The sequence below is a fragment of the Dromiciops gliroides genome, chromosome 2 (assembly GCF_019393635.1).
Source record: "Dromiciops gliroides isolate mDroGli1 chromosome 2, mDroGli1.pri, whole genome shotgun sequence".
NCBI classification, from domain to species: domain Eukaryota; kingdom Metazoa; phylum Chordata; class Mammalia; order Microbiotheria; family Microbiotheriidae; genus Dromiciops; species Dromiciops gliroides.
The window spans coordinates 316,094,141-316,105,288 of record NC_057862.1 but is presented as its reverse complement, the minus strand read 5'-3'; the positions used below and the strand labels follow the sequence as shown (position 1 = coordinate 316,105,288).

Genomic DNA, 11,148 nt, shown 5'->3' with positions numbered 1-11,148 from the left:
TGAAGGACATTTGTGAACAGCTTTTTGCTCCTGATGCAGGATCCTGGGGTTCCTGGATTCACTCTTTTGGTTTGCCCCTTTTCCCTATTGTTGTCCTTTTTAATGTTTTGTCTTTGTCTCTTTAACCTCTTGATAGTTTGTTTTATCTAGGCTCAAGGCTTTCAATTTTATGTTAGCAATTCCAGCCTATATACCCCCTTCACCATCTGGACGAGGCCTGCAAGGATTTCTGCACCTTCCACTGTCAGCTCTACACACATATTCAGCTGGAAGCAGTTACAGAAGAAGAGATATTTGCCCTCTTTTCCTTTAGCTATTGGAAGGAGGGGTGGGGAAATTTAGTGGTAGCCTGGTGGGCTTGAGTCTAGTTGGGGATACTCAGACCTAGAAGGGGCCAATTAGAAATTACTCTTTCCTTAGATAAAATTGGGAAACAGTTGTATTTGCTATTTAAATTTGTTTTGTAAAAGGTTCTAATAGGAGCATCTGAGGGTGTTAACAAAACCAGTCTTGAGAGGACACCGTTGGCTTTGTGACCAAAAACTACTTACATGTCTTCCCAAGAATTAGACAAGTATATGGTATATTGGGATAATTAATTAGACCCCAATTTACCTCCTGAAAGATACCTATGGGACAGGATTAGGTATTCATTTGTAATTTTGGAGTTCTTATATTTGTCCCTGTTTAGTCCCTTGCTTTATAGGTTTGATACAACGTGCAGTTCAACAGATGCAGCTGATAGTGACTCAGTAGTTCACTGAGAAAAGATTAAAGACCCTGATTCTGAAACTTCACAAAGGAGAGACTGGTGATGAGTTGGACTTGGACTGGTGGGCTAAAATTCTGCATGGCTGAAGGGCTCGACAACCATGACTCAAATCCAGAATATGCTCTCTGAGCATAAAAGAAAAACAGGGGATTGTATGAGATGATTACGGATTTGAGTCAGATTAAACTCTGAGGATGGGGTCTGGAAGGTATCCAGCCCTGCCCCAGTATAGTTAGTTTAAAAGTTTATTACTTGTCAAATTCTCACTGTCTCCTTTAAGTTTTATTGCCAATTAACAGTATTTTTACTTCTGCTCAGTCTCCCCACTTGTCAGCTACATCTTAGTTTTATCTGGAATCCATCATGTGTCAGAACCCCAGTCCCTGTTGAGTGGGTTGGGGAGTTTGATCACCAATTCAATACTCGGGACTCAAGAAGAAAGGACGGGGCTCAGTACAGTATGCAGCAATTAAGTTGAGACCAGATGTTAAGTGACATGTCTCTTTTTCTCAGCAGAATCCCCTTGACCCTAGGGTTCCAACAATGGATTATTCTTTTATTCTTTATTCTATTTCTTTGATTTCCCAACATAGCCGAAGATAAATTTTAACCCTGTCATCCTTCTAAAATTAACACGACTACAAAACAATGCTGAAACACCTGAGTGACTCTTCCTGTTATTCAAGTTGAATATCTTTAGAGATAGAGACTGGGAGAGGGGAGTCAGTGGGAACTGTGAGATCTGAAACATCTGACTGTCACTCCCCCGTTCCCTCTTCCTTTGGTTTGACCTTGTTCCCCCTCCCCTTTTCCCCCTTGTTCCTGGAACACGTATGAATGTCTCCATACATTGATCAAGAGCTAAACACACACCCTGGGTGAGACAGGATTGGATGTTAGATTGTGAGCTCACCCTAGTGTGCATGGGGACATCCCCCCTAACATTCCTATAAAAGGTCAAGGCATGTATTAGCTATCGAGGCTCAGGCATTGAGTTTGCCCATTCCTACAGGAATGTAATAAATCTGTCTCTGCTTGACTTGGTGGTCTCCTTGAGTTATTTGGGTAAACTGAGGCAGTTTGCCCCAAACAGTTCCCTTTTAGGAAAAAGGGGATTTAAATCTCAAGAACTGGCCTTTGAGTTCTCCCGTATTCCTATTTTGGGAAAGAGAGATCTAAATTCCCTCAAGAGAGCGTTTGCCTCAGTTTACATGTCAGATTTTTTTGTGACCCCATTTGGGGTTTTCTTGGCAAAGATACTGGAGCAGTTTGCCATTTCTACCTCCAGCTCATTTTACAGATGAGAACACTGAAGCAAATAGTCCCTGAGTGAGTCACACTGCTAATAAATGTCTGAGGCTGGATTTGAACTTGTGAAAATGAATTTTCCTGACTCCAGGCTGGGTACTCTATACCCTAGGTGACCTAGCTTCCTTGACAAAAAAAAACAGATAATTATAATCAAAATGTTTTTGAACCCTAGACTTTCAAGTCATATTATTATTATTATTATTTTTTTTTTTACCTTCATCACATTCACTTCACCCTTAACACTCAAAGCATTTCCCTGATTGTGTGCTTAGTTCAGTGAGTGTCACATGGTGGGTACTTAAATAATGTTTGTTGACTGATTGAATTGTGACATCTCCCCACCCCCCTTAACTGCTTAGGCAATTTTGTATAATAGTTTCAAGATAAGCCATTGATTAGCCCATAGATTCTTAGGTCCAGAAGAGATCCAAGACATCATCTAAAATTCACCTCACAGCAAAGATACCAAAGCTGGAGAGGTGAAAACTCAGTCACATTCACCAGCTAGGTGCTAGTAGAGCCAGAAGTCTCCCCACTCTTAGTTCACATTTCTTTCCATTGTGCAATGTGACCCCTGATAGGGATAGGTAATGGACCTGAAATCTTATTGGTAAAGAGATGTTTTCCAGATGAGGAAAGTCCTCCTAGCTATGTAGGTTGCACCTTTTCCAACTTAGACTTTTGGAGAGTTGCCTAGGGTACTGAGAGGTTAAGTGATTTGCTGAAGTTTATACAGCCAGTGTGTGCCACACAGGTGGTACTTGAATATAGGTCATTGTGGTTCCAAAAGTCAGTAAGTATTTATTAAGCACTTATTATGAAGCAGACACTGTGTTAAGTGGTAGGAATACACATATAAGCAAGAAGAAAGACAGTCCTAGCCTTCATGGTTGAGGGCTTCTCTCTCTAATGGGGGAAGACCACTCATAAAAGGAAGCTAGAGGTGGAGTGCTGGGGCTTGATAAAGTTCAGAGTATGGTGGGAAGGTGGCCAGCCTGGGCAATCTCCTTAAGTTGTAGGTTCTGGAAGGAACTATCCAATCAGAGGGAAGGCACAAGAGGCTGAAGGTATTTCTGAGGTGTGAATTCCAAGGGCTGAAGTGATCTCCCCTGATGAAGAGGTTTCTGGGCATGCTGCCTCTGAACCTTCTTAAAACACCAAGGTCAGTTACATGAAAATGTGTTTTGCATGACTACACATGTATAACTTGATGTCAAATTGTTTGCCTTCTCAGTGGGGGAAAGTGGGGGGGGAGAAAAGGAGAGAATTTGGAACTCAAAATTTTAAAGAAAAATGTTAAATATTTTTATATGTAATTGGTGAAAAAATAAAATATTTGTTGGTTTGTTTTGTTTTTTGCTGGGCAATGAGGGTTAAGTGACTTGCCCAAGGTTACACAGCTAATAATTGTCAAGGGTCTGAGACCAGATTTGAACTCAGGTCCTCCTGAATCCAGGACCGGTGCTTTATCCACTGCACCATCTACCTGCCCTGAAAAAAAATATTAAAAAAAACCCACCAAGGTCAAAATGGAAAAAAACCCAATAGCTATATTACTCTAGCAAGGCTAGGCTTATGTAAGAGTAAATCCTGTTTATACATTTATTTGGAGTTTTGATTCAAATGTAGGGGGTTTTTTCTTCCACATTTTAATACAAGTGCAGCATTGAATGATTCCTTCACTTCAGCTCCTTCACAGCCAAACCAGGAGGCAAGGACTGCTTAAGTTTCTCTGCCTTCTCTTTGCCTGTAATGGCCAAGGTGTATAGGTACCTGCTGCAGCGAACCTTAAACTTCAAATTGTCCTTGTTTTTCTTGATCTTGACAGATTTGGCATCCTTTCGCCTGGCTGTGAGCAAGAAGTCTTTTATTTCCTCATTTTTTCAGGGCCTGGTGGTGGCGGCAGTGGTGGGACGAAGGGGCAGCCCAAGGTTCGAGAGATTGAGCAATTGCCAAAGGGCCAAGGAAGATGGAAAAGCTCAAATGTAGTTTTAAAAATCACCTGGAATGTGTGTGTTAGCAAATAAACAAACTGCAGTTAGATAATGTAGAGATAACAAGAAATTGGTTCGATAAAAGATTTTATTATCTATTGCATCTGCAAATAACCTTTAAACTAAAGTAAAATGAAAAAGGTTGCAAGAAACTACAAAGCAACAGAAGATACTTGTTTTGTTTTTTTCACAGAAAAATAAACAAATTCATACACTCTCCTCATTCAAGCTCTAACTGTCCCCTCCCCTCTGAATTAAAAAAACATTTTGGCTACATGCATACATCAAAATATGTGTGTGCCCTTCAGTAGATCACAAATCTTATCACCTGCATCAGCAAGCATTTATTGAGCTTCTGTTGTTTGCTTAGTGGCTGAGGTACTAAGAGGTTTTGTTCCTTATTTTCAAGGAGCTTAAAAACTACTTCATAGATTCAGATTTAGAGCTGGAATAAATTTTAGAAACCTTTCAGTCTAATCCCAGTCATTTCTGGAGATAGCTTTCTTCCCCATTCCCTTCATTCTACATTTCTCCCACCCCTAGTCATGTAACAAAACAAACAAACCAAAAACAGTTAAAGCAAGAAAAACTGCAAGAGTGAAATGTCTGGAAAATACATGAAATGTTTTGCCCCTGTTGTCTCTCATCTCTCTGCTGGGGAAGAATGATGTTTCAGTATCTGCTCCCTGAAAATCACCTTTATTTTATAGAGGAATAAACTGAGGCAGATGAAGTGTTCTACCCAAGGTCACATGGATAGGAAGGGGAAGAACTAAGATTTGGGGAGTGATTTTTCTAAAATCATACAGCTTGGTAAGTGATAGAGCCTGAGCTATACTCAGAGTCTTCTGATACCCAGGTTCTGTGATTTTCCCATTCCACCGTACTTTATACTTATGGAGAATGACATAAACCAGGAAGTTACATTTGAAACTGTTGTTTTTCCCAAGTCAACTCCAGTGGTGTGTTTTTATTTTTGGTGGGAGTCTAGTTGGATCCTCATGAGAAAAGTAATGGCAATAACTTAAGAAACCCCCCCCCCAACTCAAAACAACATTCAGTAATTAATAGATTAATTGCTATTAGCTACTCTTTACTTTCAGAAACGCTGTTCTCAAACTGAGTACCTTTTTTGTTGGCTTTTTTCCATAGAGCTGCCTCTTCCCTATAAGGGGTAATCAACTCAAAAGCTATACACTTCTTCCTACAGTGAATTCTCACTTTAGTGTGGGTGGTCCATGGAGGAAGACTGGAGGCTTAAGCAGGAATCCACATAATCAATTTTCTCCTGTTGAATTAAATTCTCTCTTGCTAATATTGGCTATGGACTCCAGTTCCCAGCTTGCTTCTTCTGTTTCCAAATACCCTTTTCTCATTTATACTTCCAAATAGAATTTTTCTGAAAACCATTTCACTTGTGCAGTTGTATTCGCAATGTCATTCATCTCTGGGTCAAAGGGCTGTTTACTAACCTATGTTGAGATGGATGAATCAGTCTTTTAATAATTATACTCTTTCTCCTCTCATACTGGCTCCTAGCCTACAAAAACAGCTGCTAATAGGGTAATTAACACTAGGGGATTTGGGGTGTTTTACCATGAATTAGCAGCTGTTCCAATAGCTGACTTGGGGAAAGTTCCCAGAACAGTTTTAGTATGAAGTATGATTTTTTAAAAAAAGAATTCAGGTCAATTTGTACTTCAGGTCAGTTTACACCTGAAAATATACTGTAGGATTCCATCTCAGGTCATGCCATTCCTGCTTTTTTCCTTCACTATATCATGAAAATTCTCCTCTCCCATTAACTCATCTTAGGAAAAATAGCTCACAGAAATTTCTAGACAAAATTGTGAATCAGGTGAAGTTTGTTTGGGGTTCTCCAAGAGTATCTCATCCCAGTGCCATATTCCTAACTTCCATAAGAACACAGTATCCCCAAGGTCTCTCTCTCTCCATCTATCATTATCATTATTATTATTATCATTATTATTGTTGTTGATGCTAAATGGAGTCATGAAAAGATAATGGAAAAGGCTTAGACAATTGCTTTGCTACTGCTTAGACTATTTGCATTTTGATGTGTATAAAAAAACATTCTATGGATTCAGGAGTACCTGAGTTCAAATCCAGCTTCAGACACTTAACACTTACTAGCTGTGTGACCCTGGGCAAGTCACTTAACCCCAATTGTCTCACAAAAAACAAAACAAAACAAAACAAAAAAAACCCATTCTAATTGTGGAGTTTCAAGTGGATGGGTGAGGAGCTATTGTTATGGACAAGAGGAACTTCTTTTGCCCTGATTTCACATGATGTAGCAACTTAGTTTTGCTGCCTATTGAGAGCTGCAGGAATCAACTCTTAAGCTGATTATCATCAGAATTTCAGACATAAAGAGTCTGAGTGTTGTCCTTTAATACTCCACAGAAAAACAAGTCACTTCCGCAAGAAGAAAAGTTTATAACTCAGATTCCAAAGCCATTTTTACTTGACTCACATTTTCCTCTGTGTGCCTTCTGCAGGTTTGGCTTTGTTATTATCTCTAGTGTGACCAAAAATGCCCTTTGATGACTTTTGGCCTTTAGACCTGGTGTGAAATCTGTTTTGAAAATTGGTTTTCCTTGACAGAGAGCATCTCAAATAGATGCTTTTAAAAAATGTGCCATTAATTGCTACTGCTTTCCAAAGAACATTTTCCCTCTTGTCCTTATACTCTGAGGTGAATTGGTCATGAAGGACACACTTTTACCAAACAAACAAAATGAATAAAGCTTTTATAGAACTTCCAAACAATCAAGGTGAAAAGGGTAAAAAGGGAGAGATGAAAATATCAGAGCATGTAAAAGGAAACCTCACTTATCTTAAGCCTCAGAGGCTCAGATAATTAGAAGACACGCAAAGATGAGAGGTCCACTGTTTGTGGGGTGGTGTATTAGCTTATTATAGTTAAACTTTTCGTACAGATCTAAATAAAATCTCCTATGTCCCCAACTTTTTGCCAGTGTACAAAAAGGTCACCAGCCTGGATTTCCTTCTGGGGCATCATAAAAAAGAGCAATCTAATTCAGCAAGCATTTATGAAGCTTGAGTGAGACGCAATGCTAGGCTCTGGGAATACAAAGACAACACCAAAAAAAGCTACTGCTCTTAATGAGCTTATCATCTATTATTCACACAAAAAAACGGTGCATCTTACCAAGCATTTTTGATTGATTGTATATGAACTAACCATTGCTGTTCAATCATTTTAGACTCTTTGTGACCCTATTTGGGATTTTCTTGGAAAAGATACTGGGAGGAGTTTGCCATTTCCTTCTCTGGCTCATTGAACAGGTGAGGAACTGAGGCATACAGTGCAAAGGGTCACACAAATAGTATGTGTCTGAGGCTAGATTTGAAATCTAGAAGATGAGCCTTTGTGATTCCAAGCCCAGTGCTCTATCTACTGTGCCACATAGCTACTTCAGTGAGACATAAATTAATTTGGGGGGCAGCTAGATGGCACAGTAGTTAAAGCACTGGCCCTGGATTCAGGAGTACCTGAGTTCAAATCCGGCCTCAGACACTTGACACTTACTAGCTGTGTGACCCTGGGCAAGTCACTTAACCCCCATTGCCTAAAAGGAAAAAAGGAAAAAAAACCAAATAAATTAATTTGGGGGTGAGGGAAGGAATAAAGGGGAGAAATTCTTAGTGTTTATCAACCATCTCAATCAATTTTTCAACAGTCTGAAAAGTACCAAGAGAACCAGCACCACATAATATAGAAGCACCAGGTCCTAAAAAGCATCATCAAACAAATATCTTTTTATTTGTGGACCAAGCTCATCTCAGATCTTTGGAGCTGAATTCTATATTGCTTATTTCTTGTGAACATTCTGATATCTGATTTGTACTGGATTTTTGGCCACAAACATGAAGGGCCAATGAGGGAGGAGGACCAAGATGACTATTGACTTGAAAGACTGACCAATACAACCTTTAGTAGTGACCTTCTGCACTTACCCAAACAGAAGATGAGAGGAGGATGCAGCCAGTGTCTGTAACTGGTGGGATGAATGCCATGTAGTAATTAAGATAAGTTTTAACCTCACTCCCCTAGAGAGTGAGGTGGTATAGGGGAGAGTATGCCCTCTGAGATGTGGGAAGGAAACGTTTATGCTTTATTCTCATTATATTCCTGAGAATGGAACTGGGACACTAGTTACTGGCCCCTAACAGTGGGGATAATAGCTTGAGCTAGTGGTGGTACAGAAGAGAGCTATCACAAACCCTCAAGGTTACTCCCACCCCTCCCAAACCCTATGGGGTCTATGTAGAATTGCAACTCCGAGAGAGAGTGAGCGATAATATATATGCTATAAAAATACTTGTATTATCTATCATGCAAGGTTATTTTGAGGAAAGCATTGAATGGATAGTAAAATGTTACATAAATATGAGTTTTTAGTAATAATTGAATTTAACAAACATTTATTAAGCATTATGTTCTAGGAGTTTAGGGAATATGAGGATGAAAAATGACATAGTCCTTGCCCTCAAGGAGTCTACCTGTGATACATACATTGACAGATCTCATACAAAGTAGAAAATGATAAAGGTGAAAGGAGAGAGATTCATATGAAATAGTCCATGAAAATTTGAAGAGTTTTTGTTAGGGAAAAATTATTATGGAGTCTTTGGTCAAGATTCTTGAATTCTGAGGACCAGGGACATCTGTCTCACAACAGCATCATGGAAGCTCAATTCCATTTAACATGGTATAATGGAGGGAGCAAGGGATTTGGTGGGGATCAGGGAAGACTTCATAGAAGAGGAACTGGTTTGATGGGCCTTGAAGCAAGAGCAGGATTTAAGTAAGCAGAGATGAGGACAGATGTGGAGGTAGTCACATCTGGGGACCACTAAAAGGATTTCTCTCTGTATTCTTAGTAGAAGGCAGGAGTACATGCTTACTCTCATGAAAGATGCACTTTGAACAAAGATTTATCTTCATAATCCATGAGGGGCTCATCAAATGGGTTAGGAACAGGGTTGTGATAGTAAATGTTTAACAACCAGCTCTCTAAAAAGGTATGCCACATTTTAAATTTTAAGCTACATTACTAACATTTTCTCTCTCATTTTCTTAATTCTAGAGACAATCAACAAAATAATGAATCAAGGCTTGATTTTTAAGGTTTCCAGATTTCCATGACATAAATGGTTACAATGAAAATTTAACAGTTGGTTCTCCTGAACTGGTTGGAACTGGCTCCAGCACACCCCCTAGCACAGCTCCCCAAATTAATCTCCATCATACATATTCTCCTTTGGGGAAGAGAGCTATTGAAATTCTGGAGAACTACTTCTACAGTGAAGATTATTTTATCTTTTGTCAGATTGTATCTCTTGTCTTTATTCATTGCCTCAGTAGACTTGTTTGTTCCTGACTACCTTCAGTGTTATCTTCCCACCTTACACCAATCTCTCTTAGACTGAGGTAAAGAAGAAAGCATCTGACAAACTCTGGTCCAGTGGAAAGAGCAGTGATTCTAGATTCAGAAGATTTGGGTTCAAATTCCACCTTTGAGGCCACCTGAATGACTTTGGGTAAGTTACTAACTTCTCTGAGTTTCTCATCTTTAAAATAAGAAAGTTAGGCTATTAGGACACTTTCAGGTCTTAATCTTTAAACTCCTGAGAAGAGAATGATCCAAATATGTAGATGAATGGAAAGCGTTATGGGAGAAATAGCCCCTTTGAGTTCATGTGGTAGGTAACTGTTGCCAAATACATATTTACCGCCATGCAGAAACCTAGGTGAAAACCTAGCTTTTATTATTATGCTCAAGCATAAAAGGCTTCAGAGAAAACCTGAAAAAGCATGAGGATTCTGACAAGGCTTCTCATAGGTAAAATTATGTCAGAGTGACAGAGAAATAACTCTTTTACATATTGCAATCTTGTACATTTTGCTTAGCCCATAAACGTTAAGAGAAATCCATAATTCTATGCTTTCTTCAATGTCATAAAAGTTGAACAAACTTGGGGGTGGCTAGGTGGCGCAGTGGATAAAGCACTGGCCCTGGATTCAGTAGTACCTGAGTTCAAATCCGGCCTCAGACACTTGACACTTACTAGCTGTGTGACCCTGGGCAAGTCACTTAACCCCCATTGCCCCGCAAAAAAAAAAAAAAGTTGAACAAACTTAAACAGTTATAATCTCATATATCCTCTAGGAAACTAACTTCATCAAACAAAATCTATAGGTAAACAAAGTCAGGTTACAGATTAAACTTTATTTAGAGGGTTCACAAATAGGATAATTAAAGAGGAAGAATTACATATCATCAAGGAGTCAGGGACAGTTGAGATTCCTCTTCTGGTTTCTTATATAAGGAATATTTAAGACTAAGTGAATTTCCATATCCCATGGGACAGGTTTTGGTCTGGTGAGGTTGATATTAAGACAAACTTTTAGTTAACCAAAATTTGCAGGAAGAATGGCCCTGAGTACTGAATAACAAAGGAAATAAAAATTTCCTATAATGAATGAGCACTGTCTTGAAGTTAGGATAGTCCGGGGTTCAGATCTTGACTCATACTTATTAGTTGTATCACCACTAAGTGGCAAGTCACTTAGCCTCTGTTCACTCATCTTTAGCATGGATTTCTACATCTGCATAAGGTTATTGTAAGAAAAGTATCAGGGGCGGCTAGGTGGCGCAGTGGATAGAGCACCGGCCCTGGATTCAGGAGTACCTGAGTTCAAATCCGGCCTCAGACACTTGACACTTACTAGCTGTGTGACCCTGGGCAAGTCACTTAACCCCCATTGCCCCGCAAAAAAAAAAAAAAAAAAAAAAAAAAAAAAAGAAAAGTATCTCATAAACTTTAAAGTTTTTTAAAAATGATAGTGCTTTCTCATCTAATGCAAAGCTTCTTTAACTGTAGTAACTGAATGTGGGGGTCTCAAAAAAATTGGCAACAGCAAAAGGTTATGTGTACCTATTTAATATATCTATATACCTGGGGTTGTGTACAAATTTCTTGGGCAAAAAGGGGTCCTGTGTGGAAAAAGTTCAAGAA

General features: G+C 39.2%; 1 protein-coding gene across 1 annotated transcript; it reads right to left on the bottom strand.

Annotated features, from left to right (window-relative positions):
* Positions 1–3,762: 3,762 nt before the first annotated feature.
* LOC122738799 (60S ribosomal protein L38-like) lies at positions 3,763–8,142 on the bottom strand. Its single transcript, XM_043980707.1, has 2 exons — positions 8,083–8,142; positions 3,763–3,957 (listed from the first exon to the last, which is right to left on the bottom strand). Exons 1-2 carry the CDS (start codon positions 8,140–8,142, stop codon positions 3,763–3,765), a joined length of 255 nt encoding a protein of 84 aa, XP_043836642.1.
* Between the last annotated feature and the right edge of the window lie 3,006 nt (positions 8,143–11,148).

Coding starts and splice junctions, on each gene's coding strand:
- LOC122738799 (XM_043980707.1), bottom strand. CDS start 8,142: ATGGCATTCATCCCACCAGTTACAGACACTGGCTGCATCCTCCTCTCA. Junction 3,958..8,082: donor TCCTCTCATCTTCTGTTTGG/GTAAGTGCAGAA, acceptor TGAAAAAATGAG/GAAATAAAAGACTTCTTGCT.